This window comes from Penicillium griseofulvum (genome assembly GCF_001561935.1).
Source record: "Penicillium griseofulvum strain PG3 chromosome Unknown contig_77, whole genome shotgun sequence".
Lineage (NCBI taxonomy): Eukaryota > Fungi > Ascomycota > Eurotiomycetes > Eurotiales > Aspergillaceae > Penicillium > Penicillium griseofulvum.
The window spans coordinates 374160-386172 of NW_024467426.1; the positions used below are offsets into that span (position 1 = coordinate 374160).

Sequence of the window (12013 nt, forward strand, 5' to 3'; positions counted from 1 at the left end):
GCTGTTTTTTCCATTATCAAAATCCGACAGCTCAGTCGGGTTCTTCTACGATGGCGCCAGTGCGCATTGCCGTTGAAGGCTGCGTAAGTGACACTGCATGGAGATCCCCCACTTCATGTGACATATCCAATTCACAGCTGCTAATCTTTTATATAGGGCCATGGCAGCCTAAATGACATTTATGAGACTGTGGACCGCAAGGCCGCCGAGAAAGGCTGGGAGTCCGTTGATCTGGTCATCATTGGCGGAGATTTTCAGGTGAGCTCCTTGTCATATCCGCTTCTACATCTCAACGTTGACTGACAAAACCAGGCTCTGCGCAATGCCAATGATGCAACTTGTCTTTCCGTTCCTGACAAGTTCAAACAAATTGGTGATTTTCACGAGTATTACAGCGGTCACCGCGTTGCTCCCTACCTGACATTGTTCATCGGGGGCAATCACGAGGCGAGCAATCACCTATCTGAACTCTATTATGGCGGTTGGGTGGCCCCCAACATCTACTTCCTGGGCGCGGCCAACATCATCCGCTACGGACCTCTCCGAATCTCTGGAATGTCGGGAATTTGGAAAGGTTACGACTACCGCAAGAACCACTATGAACGATTGCCCTACAACAGGGATGATGTTTCCTCAATTTACCATATCCGGGAACTAGATGTGCGCAAACTCCTCCAAGTCCGTACCCAAGTTGACATCGGTCTCTCTCATGATTGGCCCAAGGGTGTCGAGAAACTCGGCGACTATGGAACTCTGTTTCGCAAGAAGTCGGGCTTCAAAGCTGATTCCGAATCGGGGAAGCTCGGGAGCGTGGCTGCACGTGAGGCCCTAAATCACTTGCGACCTGCGTATTGGCTTTCAGCTCATCTCCATGTACGTTTCACTGCAAAGGTGCCCCATAGCCCACCTCGCGCAAAGTCCAAGTCTTTGAGTCCCCCCAGCCGTCCCATTGATATCACCGGTGCAAATAACGCAAATAACGCTGTGCCGATGCCACGCAGCAACCTTGGCCCCAGCATGCTTGCTAGTCACAAATTGCTCGGAACTGCAACAGGAGACGAACAGTCTCGCATCAAAGCGTGGAACGAGTTCGGAGACAAGGCCCGACGGGCTGAGAAGGAGCAACGAGACCAAGAAGAATTCATGCGGCTAGTCAGGTCGAGACAGCCGAAAGTTCTGCGCGACGTTACTTTCAATGAGACAGTCAAGATTGGCGACGGCCCCGTTCAAAAGTTCGTACGTGGCGCCGATGGAGAACGGATTGACTCTGCCCCGATCAACCACGAGAAGGTCGAAAGCCTCGAAACCGCCAGCCAGGACAACAGCCCTGTGGACACCTCTCCCAAGGAGGTGCTTCCTCAGCAGGAATCTTCCTTCGTTGAAGCAACCGGAGGAGTCCAGGCGACCAATGATGTCCCGGTCACCAATGATGGGGCCGACAATACCGACAAGATCAGTATTTCAACTAGTCCAAGTAGCACCGCAAGCGCAAAGTCTCCTCCAAGCGCGAAGTCTCTTCCAGCCCAGAAGGATCTTCCTAAAGCTGACATTTCTCTGAATTGGCATGACGATTCCTGGTGGGGTGACGGTACCGATGATCGCGTTCGTCAAGTCGAATCTGCCCTGCCGGCTAGCCTTGGGCAGTCTCCTCTAGCCCACCCTGTCCCGAATCGCCCTGCTCAGTACCTTCCGGCCCCCGAGAATATTAAGAATCTCATGACCAAGTTTCTGACTTTGGACAAGCCCCACAACCACGACGACTACGTGGAGCTACTGGAGATTGAGCCAATCTCCCAACAGGATGATCCCGCGGTAGAGCTTCCAATGCGACTACAGTACGACAAGGAGTGGCTGGCCATTCTGCGTGCATTTGCTGATGAGCTCGAATTCGGCGGGAAGCCCAATGGTCCTGGCCCTTTCCATAAGGGCTATGAAGTCTACCAGCAACGTATCGCCGAGGAGGAACAATGGGTTGAAGAGCACATTGTCAAGGCCGGATTGATGAATATCCCCGCTGATTTTGTCACGACTGCTCCCATTTATGATCCCTCCGTTTCCATCAACACCCAGGAGCAGCCGAAGGAGTACACAAACCCGCAGACTGCTGCCTTCTGCAACCTCATTGGCATTGAGAATAAGTTTGACATGAGCGATGAAGAACGTCAGGCTCGCATGGAGGCTGGCCCACGTCCAGATGCCCCCCGTCAGAACTTCCAGGGCAACCGTGGTGGCCGCGGCGGTCGTGGCGGACGTGGTCGTGGTCGTGGTGGACGTGGTCCTGGGCGCGGTGGATACAGTGGTCGTGGTCGGTGAAGGGACTTCGGGACCTCGGGAAGTTAGGCGGATAAATCATCGTTGTGCAATTCGGATTAAGTAGGTAATCGGGCGGATGGACCTCTTTTGTCCTTCTTTCCCTTCTTTTATGTACTTTGAGCAGATATTATTGAACCCCTTTGCTATTTACCTTTTTTTCCCAGCTCTTCCGTCTGAAGGGGCAGCCCTCTGGGCGTAGCAACAGAAGTGCCTCCGTCAGATCTCCTACGTCTGAGAAAGAGGGGGAACGGGGCCATTTTCTGTCTTGTTAGTGGGCATGAAAGTTCAGCCAAGTGGTAATCGGATCATTGTGGCTCTCCGGCCTGAACAGGGCGCCTATGCGCTCCTTTCGGCGGGTTGGCAGTTTTGAATCAGAGGTGAGAATGTTTCCAAGTGAGGAAGAGGATGGAATAAAATTTACCAATTTCTTTTGTCTTGCTCTGCTCACGTATGTACACGAAGTTATGAATCCACACAGTGGCCAGAGGATATGTTCCTTCATCGGTCAAGAGATCCCATTGACCTGGATTTCTTCATATCATGTAGTGACATGATAGAATAGTTCTCTCTGTTTGTGCATAGCCCAGCCATGTATTAAACTAGCGAAGAGTTTTCCCTCACTTTCATCTAAGTTGTCATCTCTTTCCGAGCAACAATTTTCCCATTCCATGTTGGTCGGGCCATTTATATATAACCAGCATCATTCAGATTCGACTACTTCGTTTAATCTTGTAACTACAGGTCAGAAGTAGTTAACATATAAAGAATACTAATTTTTACAGGCTAGTATTTTCAACATTTCATTCAACATAAAAATAATAGAAAAATGTAGTGGGAGTAGAAAAATAAAAACAAAAAAGATGTGCATCATCCGTGAATCGAACACGGGCCTCGTCGATGGCAACGACGAATTCTACCACTAGACCAATGATGCTGATAGAAACAGGCAATTAGATGGCTGATTGGCTGTTGATATGAGCTGGTTCCCTAATTGGACATGTGAGGGAAGCAGAATTACGGATAGTCAAAAGAGTATAGCTAGCCCCATCCTTACATACTACTATTTGATATTGGATGGACCTTAAATATTCATCACGGGAAATGGTAATCATTGGATCAACTGTGAGCTTCAAATGTTCTATGTATCGTAGAGGACCGATGTGTTGCCGCCATTTGCTTCATTCAATCTCCTCGATGCGAGGGCGTCCAGTGGTTCCCCCGGCCATAGGATCAACCTGTAGACCAGCGATGCGGTCGCTCAGTCCAAATTGTGGGTTGAAGGCATCTTGACTGTCCTGGGCACCAATACCCCACATCAAAGACTTTTCCGACCACGCCTCCAAACTTTCTATCAAAGCGCGCAGATTTGCACGGGCGAGCCCGTCCGACTCACTGCCCTCAATGAAGCGGAGCGTCCGTAGCATGGTAGGAATGTTGCCGATGGTCGACTGTCCCTGCATTCTGGAACCATACGGAGAGGCAAAACTGGAAGACAAGTCGTCCAAAAGGGAAAAGCCGAATCCGATATCCTGGTTTCCGCGTGTCTCCCGCGCTGCCTCGAGAGCTTTGAGAATATCGAAGACCAGGACAATACTCGCCCGACGGAGGATGGCGCTCTCTGGTTCGCGTTCGAGGGTTAGAGTAGCTAGCGCGAGTTCGACGGCGGAAGAAAGAATAACAGGGCCAAGACCGAGGATGTTGACGTTGATGGCCGACCCAAGAATGGAAATGGCCGATGCTCGGATGCGAAGGTCATCAGGGGCATCATCTGCAGATGCACCGGCGGCCCATGCAGCGACGACGTTTGTGGCGTACGCTGATTGTTCTGGGGATTCTTCGTCCGAATGGAGATCCGAGAGGTCGAGTTCGGAAGCAGCTTTGGCTACTCCGGATGAAATGGACCAGCCTTCGGGCATGGCTGGTTCTTTTTCCTTGCGTCGCGCGCGTTCCTGTTCCCGTTTCTCTTTAGTAAGTTGCTTCTTGCGAGCTTCCTGTGCACGCTGCTTGTTGCCACGCCGTCCAGCAACAGAGACCATGGTCTCACCAAGAATTTTGGCCGTCTCACCGGCTAGTGCGTTACCCAATTCCTGCACTGTTCGCAGAAGACACTCGCCAATTCTGAGTCTTTCGTCCAATCCTCGTCGTTCTCTTCGGTCCGCATACTCTTCAACCAATGTTTTGATGACGGTACGTGGATGACGTGATGCTAGGGTACCAACTATCTTGATTGCGCCGAGGTATGCATATTCCTCGTTGCCAGCAGTCTTGGACGTGTCGGTGATGACTGACAACAGGAGTGTGAGGGTTGACCCCACATCAATGACGGGTGAAGAGTTCATGATCAGTTTCGAAATCAGCGATAGACCCTCGGCCTGCACGGGCGGTAGATCTGAGTTGAGATTCGCAAGTGCTTGACGATGGGTGTCAAGATCCAGAACATGAGATGGTACTGCCTTGACCGTGGTTTCTTCGTCTGCAGCGGCAAGGTGAATCTCCAGCAACATGGACGAGGTCGTTGCTGGTTTGGAGAGGGTAGAAGGGAGTAAGGGAATGAGTTGATCGAGATCTTTTTTAAGAGATGAAAGGAGGGGCTGGATTTCAGCAGTGGGGGAGAAGTCAGCGGACGCAAGAAGTGTAGACATCAAACTGAAGGCTGTTGAAACGGACTCAGAGGAGTCGTTGCCTAATTCCTCCCTGTCTTTGTCCTCCGTTTCCACAATATTAGCTAAAGATGATAGGGACACCCTATTCATTTCCCCTCGCCTCGCCGTTTCTTGGGCGCTAAGTCTATGCAGCTCCCCATCAATGACATGCTTAATAAGCTCTAAAACTCGAAGCGGCCGTCGAGTTAGTGCTTCCTTGAAGTTCTCAAGTAGCTTCTCTGCAACCTTGGCACTGACAAGCTTCTGAATGATGTTGTCACTGTCACCAACAGGACCTCCACCCAGTGTGCTGCCGGCAAGTGGAGAGCCCTGGGGCTGTACTAGCCAGTTTTCACTGACATACAGGAAAATATCACCGGTCCGTTCCTCGCTGCTAGGATCCGATCCAATGAGACTAACGAAAACTTCTGCGCGTGCTTGCAGAGAATCAATTAGTCGCATCAGATTTGAATGCTGGCTAGTTTCCTCACTCCGCTTCTGTAAAGCGACTCCATCGTCGGAATCTTTACTATATGTCCATGTCGCGCCCCCATCCCAAAGAAGGTTATCAACCAGTTTTTTGAGGGGCTGAGCCCCAACAGAGATGCCAAAATACGTTTGGAGCAGGGGCAAGACGTTTTCGTGGAATGAGGTTCGCTCTTCCTCCTTGGAGAAACATACCAAGCCCCATAATGGAAGAAGAATCGGATAAACGATTCGTTTCACAAGACCCGGATTTGGATGCTGTAGTGTTAGGCACCTTAGTCTGTTTAGAGCTAGGCACACCGTGGCGCCATTTACCAAGACATTGGATGTGGGATCTACTTCCATGGTGTGTGGCATAGAGCCTTCGATATCGGTGAAGCGACTGATCCATCGCCTTGATTTAGCATCGAGGTTTGCGGTAAGTGCATTGAATATCGGCTCCACAAAGATCGAGTGGCCGACAGTACCAGGAGCACCATAAGCACGTTTCCCCAAAATTCCATTACCGACAACATATGATGCGGTTTTCCTTAGATCTGGGTCATCACCATCTATTAATGCTAGGAGTTGGGGGGCAATTGTCGTAAAATAGACAGTTGGGTCAACATCCGATGGCACAGAAGAAAGGAGTCGTGAGATTTGCATGATGGCCTGGACCGTCAAACGAGGGCCATTTGATTGATCCTGTGCCTCCTGACCCAGCGATGGGGAAAACTGCGATGCAATGAACATGATAGTTTGCACTACACCACCGGGTCGTAGCGGAACGTGCGAGATCTGGCTGGAGATTGTTGACTTGAACCACGGTGCAGTATCCGATTGTAGAAATGCGGACAATGTAGGAAGCAAGACAGTGGTTGCGGTACTATATCCTATTAATATTACTTAGAAATAGCCAAGGAAAATCGAACATACTCATCAATTAGCTTAGCCAACGCTTTCTGGTATCTGTCCCGGTAAGGCAACTCCGTATTGTTTGGATTAAAAGCAAGATCAGATATGCCACTGATTATATCACTCAATATACGACCGCGGATAATCTGTTGAAGGCTTGGTCTCGGGTCGAAGAGAATGTCAATTAAAACGTCGATTATGCGGCGCAGAAGAGGCTCATCGTGCGGTACACTGCTAGCAACCACTTGAGCCTGCTTTGCAATAACACCGGCAGGTAATACCGAGATTACCCGCTGCTGCAGTGGAATTCCAACGCCAGATGATAGCGAAGGATATATCCCTTCCAGGGAAATCAGGTCCAGCAGTGCATGTAGCATTCGACGGCGCTTGGCATCTTCTGATGGCGAGTCCCCAACCTCATCAAATGATTGAAGAGATCCATGTTGATCCTCAGGCACAGTAAAGGATCGGTGGAGACTGGTCAAGATATCCAAAGCCCCATTGATCACCTTTGGTCTCGCAGCATCATCACCAGCACCATCATCATCCCCCGAATTCTGACCCAGGATCTGCAGCAAAGATTTACCCTGAGTCTTCTGTATTTCCTCTTGATGACAGTTAGCACTAAAGACCTAAATGTGGATAAACATCTCGAATGTGCATACCTCGATCGAGGACTGGGGTCAGAAAGTTCTTAGCAATGTCAAACGCATCGCGAATTTGATGTGGACCCCCCATCATAAATACTTATAGGATCCTATCATGCCAAATTCATGCCAATGAAGGTATTCACCTCATTAACATTGTCCAGTTCTAAGAAATGAATCGCGGCGATTAGAACAATTGCAGTCTTGGCGTTCGTAGCTGATTATATAATCAATGACAAACATAAGGTCACGTGGCAGTCGCGTCAGTCTCGTGGCCCGTCGCGCTTGCCCGCTTTGAGGTAGTCACGTCAACCCAGGATGTTATCGTTACCAACTCCCGTCTACTCTATCCACCACCCATTCACACTCTTCCAACAGACAATTTAAACCGCCTTGACCAGTTCCCCAGCCACTCTGAATCTTGCTTGTTTTGCGACACTCATTGGACCCAATTTCTGTTCAGACGTGCCGGAGTTTCGCCGCGACCGTTTCCTGGGTGTGGAGCCACTCAAGTCTCTTGCCTTCCAAGGCACATATGTACAGATCAACCCTTCGAACCTCCTTTTCGTCTGCTGCCTTCAATGGCGAACCATCACATATGTCTTGCCCTCGGGCGATTTGTATCGTTTCGGTGCAGAAGATATTGGAGCCAAGCCCTAAGCCCTCTCCGGTTCAATGTCCTCACGGACACAGTCTCACGGATTGTGCATGCCGGATCATACGATTAGCTGAAACAGACTGTGATGGTCCGATTAAGCGAAAGAGATTCGAACTAGCCAGAGCCTTTGGGCACAAAAGACGGTTTACTATGCGTTATCCAAACGGAGACCGCGTCGGTTTACCAATGCTGGACATTGCATGCCGGTCACAAACAGATGGTCACCCTATGCCTCGGATATCAGTTCAACGAGAAGAGAACGCGGGCGAAGCATGTCGGGTACTTCGGTATTAGATGTCACCTTTAGGAGCAACTACGACAGCGCGACCAAATGGCGATTGAATGCGACATTCAAGTCTCGAATGGCCTAGGGCATCAAATAGCTTGGCTCAGAGATTTGTTGCCTAGAACACAGCAGTATCCTTACACACAGTCATGGTGTCAGCATATCCAAAGGGTCCACTCGCCGGAATCAACCTTCCTCTCCCTGAAAATTGCCCAGGCATTTTCACAGTTGAAATTGTCGCGAGGTTCTTTGGTTATGCTGCACTATGATTCTTCGATGTTCATCTCAGGAGGGCATCGGAGATTGCGAACTGTTGGCTCGTTCCGGATGGCAACAAATTTCCCCCCAAGCCATTTGGTGTTTTTCGGACTTATTTGCCTGTGTTCTCTCGTCAATTCTGTTAGCATCAACTGTCTGCTCCTGAACATGTTTCCTATTCCAGGATCCCTGGGGATCTTGCCCCTGCGTTTCACCTTCTTGGGTTCTGTTATTCCTACGCCCCATAGGCGGCTAGGGGCCTCGGATCACGGCACCCGCCACCGATTCGACTTCGTCAGAAGATCACGACCGACCGTGTTAACCATCTCTTCGCAAAGTAGTTTGTGAATAGATCGATGGGCGCCGACTTCAACAATGACTACCATCATTGTTCCTTCCCTCGGGAAGAAGGGAGCGATTTTTCTGGATGTTCTTTGTCCGCTTCATAACATGCCCTCCTGCAAGGTCTTCGGGTCAACCGGGGGAGGAAACAAAAACCTGTCCCAAAGGGTACTGTACCACACACAAGAGACTCGGCTTCAAGCTCACGCGACGGTATCGGTGAAACAATGGCGAGTTGACTGAATTTGCGGAGATGGATGGCCGTTAAGCAGATTCGGTTGAGCTTACTGTGTCTCGACCAAGTTTAAAGTTTGGCTTGTCTTTGTGAAGGCTGTGTGGGCTTTTGTGGGTTCGTGGGCTCTGTTCATCGGTTGTCGTCTGGTCCCAGACATTCCTCAACTCCTGTCTGCACCTGACTTTGATGCTCGCCCCATGTCTCTCGATTGATTGCAATTGTTCTGGTCGGAGAAACGTACCGTTTGTATCGTTCGAACGCTTTGACTTATCAGCCCACTTCCGGTCGGCATGGGGGCGATGCCCTTGGTTGGTTCTAACGTGTATGCGTCATGCAGTGGGTGACGTGGGACCTCTCTCGAGTGAGGATCAAAGCTTTGGCTTGTCTACGATGCTCATCTGCTGCTACGCGTTCCCGGCCGAGGCTCGTCCCTATTGCCTGATTGGGTGAACTGAAAAGCGACGAATGGGAAATCGGGCGATCTCTGTACCGCTATGGAACTATTGTATTGACATTGTGAGTTGGGCGTTGTGCCAATGATGGTTCTCTACATGGGAGCAGAATGCTCTGGCCAGACGATTGCTGGTGGACTGCCGTTTCTACTACCTCGGTGGTGGAAACGGCCACTTTTTTTTTCTTATAAGTACCCCCGAAAACCCCCCTATTCTAAGATGATGCTAACTACCTATATCTCCAGATTCTGGTGTTTGAGTGGATATGGGACCAAGGGAAAGGGATTTCGAAGCTAGCTAGACCCATGCACAATGCATGATGTACATTGTACATGAAGATCTACACCAATGTACTCCATAGATCGAGACGTCACTAAAGCTATCAACCTCACCGCTCACCAATACAGAGGGCGGTCGCAAATATTCATGGCATAACTGGATTATGTCATCCCCCTCTTTGTCAGCCCCTCACTGCCCCGCGCAGAACAAGAAGGAATGTTCCCGTGGCTCCGATAAATTTTTTGCGATAAGAATTTCTTGCTTCAATACACATTTCTTCGCCTTTTTTCATATTTCCCAGACTTCACATTATTTCTCTCCAATTTTCACAAACATATCCTATACAATGGTCAGCAAAGCCGATAATGATGCCCTTGAGGCCCAGTTTGAATCGCAATTCCAAAAACCCGGCGATCTTGTAGAGCGCGATGAGGACACCGGCGCAATGACAATAGACTCACTTTGCATGAACTGCCACGAGCAGGGGTTCGTTTCTACCATCTAGTTTCCATGTTTTGCTATTTCTAACTTTCAACTTCAATTAGTGTCACACGCTTGCTTTTGCTCCGAGTCCCTTACTTCAGAGACATCATTCTGGAGAGTTTTGAATGTGAACATTGTTTCCTCAAGAACAACTCGATCAAATCGGCCGGTCAGATCCAGGAGCGTGGAACTGTTTACACTTTAAGGGTCGAGAATGAGGAGGATCTTCAGGTATCCATCTCCTGCTATAATCGATTATCTGCCGCTCAAGCTAACTGAATCTTTTAGCGCCAAGTCATCCGCAGCGATGTTTCAGCTTTCAAACTTACTACTAAGCTTGGCAATGAGATTGAAGTTCCCAAGGGAACTGGCCAGCTGACCAATGTGGAAGGCAGTACGTGAAGCCCAATATAATAGGAATCAATTTCAAGACGCTAACCTTGTCTCTAGTGGTTCAACTCATTCATGAAAATTTGTCAGGAGAGCAAGAGCTCCGTAAAGAGCAAGCTCCTGAACTTTACAATGCCCTTGTGCCTATCATCGCCAGTCTTGAGAAGATTATGAACCGCGAGGACGCTTTCCCCTTCACTATCTCCCTCGATGACCTCACTGGAAATTCATGGATTGCGCCCAACAGCGCCGACCGTGGCAACAAGTACACGCGCCGTGAATACCCACGTACCCACGAACAGAATGAGGAGTTGGGAATTTCTGCAGATGCAAATGCCGTCAAGCAAGAGGACACAGCTCAGCTCGATGCTGGAGACCCAGATGATCTCGATATCGTTGATGGCCAGGTCTACACTATTCCTGCCGAGTGCCCCGGTTGTAATAAGGAAGCTGAGGTGAACATTAAGAAAGTCAACATTCCTTACTTCAAGGAGGTTCTGCTGTTTGGTACCAACTGTGGACACTGCGGCTACAAATCGTCTGCAATTAAGACCGGTGGTGAGGTGCCCGAGAAGGGCAAGCGTATCACTCTCCAGGTGAATAACGAGGTTGATCTCTCTCGCGATATTCTCAAGAGTGACTCAGCAGGACTCTACAGTCCTGAACTTGACCTCGACGTTCAACCAGGAACGCTCGGTGGACGTTTCACCACTGTTGAAGGATTGCTAGTTGAGATCAGGGATCAGTTGAAGGGTGCCATTTTCGACGTTGACGATTCCACACGCTCTGGAGGTGACAGTATGGTCTCTTCTGATAAGGATAAGTGGCAACGATTCTTCAGCCGTCTCGACCAGGCTATCAGCGGCGAGCTCAAGTTCACCATCACATTGCAAGACCCGATGGCCTCCTCTTACGTTCAAGATATTTGCAGCCCGGCTGTCGACCCCCAGATCACTACTGAGGAATACACCCGTTCTGCCGAGGAGGAGGATGACCTCGGTCTGACAGACATGAAGACTGAGGGCTATGAGCAGGATGAGGCCGAGGCCAAGAAGGAGTAATCGAAGGATTTATGATGTATACCCATTTCATGAAACTCGGGATGATCTGATTCTTTTTGGGTTCTTGCATAACGGCGTCTGTGATATTTTTTTCTGCGGGGGTCATTTGAATATTTTGTCACAGGAGGACATATAGGAAGTCATAAAAGTTGTTTGTGTCTAATATATTGTGCATTACATACTATTAAAACTGTTGACAAGAGATGTGTCGGTCATGTCAAATGTTACTGATCGTATGCCTTTGACTTGTGGTGCATTCTGCTAACATGAAACCCATTTTTCGAATGTCCTCGCAAGCACTAGGCACTTCATATCAACGAAGCGATTCCAAAGTTCAGATGCCACCACCATAACAACACCCAACAAGAGCATGGTTCCTATCCAAACCATAGAAAACGGCAGAACATCTTTGCTCGCCTCAGTAGTACCAGGATAAGGCGTTCTTGTAATCGACCACCACAGAAAGTCTCGAACAGGCCATTTGAGAACGAAATAGACTGTCGGGTGGACTAGGTAGAGCGGGAATGAAATCTTGCCCAAATATTGAAGTGGCCGTGAGTTCAGCGGCCTCTGCAGCAACGCAGATT

General features: G+C 49.4%; 3 protein-coding genes across 3 annotated transcripts; 2 read left to right on the forward strand and 1 right to left on the reverse strand.

The window, feature by feature from the left end:
• Positions 1-50: 50 nt before the first annotated feature.
• PGRI_080520 (RNA lariat debranching enzyme) lies at positions 51-2313 on the forward strand (the record flags this gene model as incomplete). The annotated part of the gene is made up of 3 exons (XM_040795766.1): positions 51-83; positions 157-258; positions 313-2313. The coding sequence occupies 3 exons, from the start codon at positions 51-53 to the stop codon at positions 2311-2313; spliced, it is 2136 nt and encodes a 711-aa protein (XP_040651331.1).
• A 1178-nt stretch (positions 2314-3491) lies between these two features.
• PGRI_080530 (RTP1/Tango6 family protein) lies at positions 3492-7073 on the reverse strand (the record flags this gene model as incomplete). The annotated part of the gene is made up of 4 exons (XM_040795767.1): positions 3492-5699; positions 5757-6306; positions 6357-6942; positions 7001-7073. 4 exons carry the CDS (start codon positions 7071-7073, stop codon positions 3492-3494), a joined length of 3417 nt encoding a protein of 1138 aa, XP_040651332.1.
• A 2765-nt stretch (positions 7074-9838) lies between these two features.
• zpr1 (zinc finger-containing protein ZPR1) lies at positions 9839-11426 on the forward strand (the record flags this gene model as incomplete). Its single annotated transcript, XM_040795768.1, has 4 exons — positions 9839-9978; positions 10038-10206; positions 10264-10369; positions 10426-11426. 4 exons carry the CDS (start codon positions 9839-9841, stop codon positions 11424-11426), a joined length of 1416 nt encoding a protein of 471 aa, XP_040651333.1.
• Between the last annotated feature and the right edge of the window lie 587 nt (positions 11427-12013).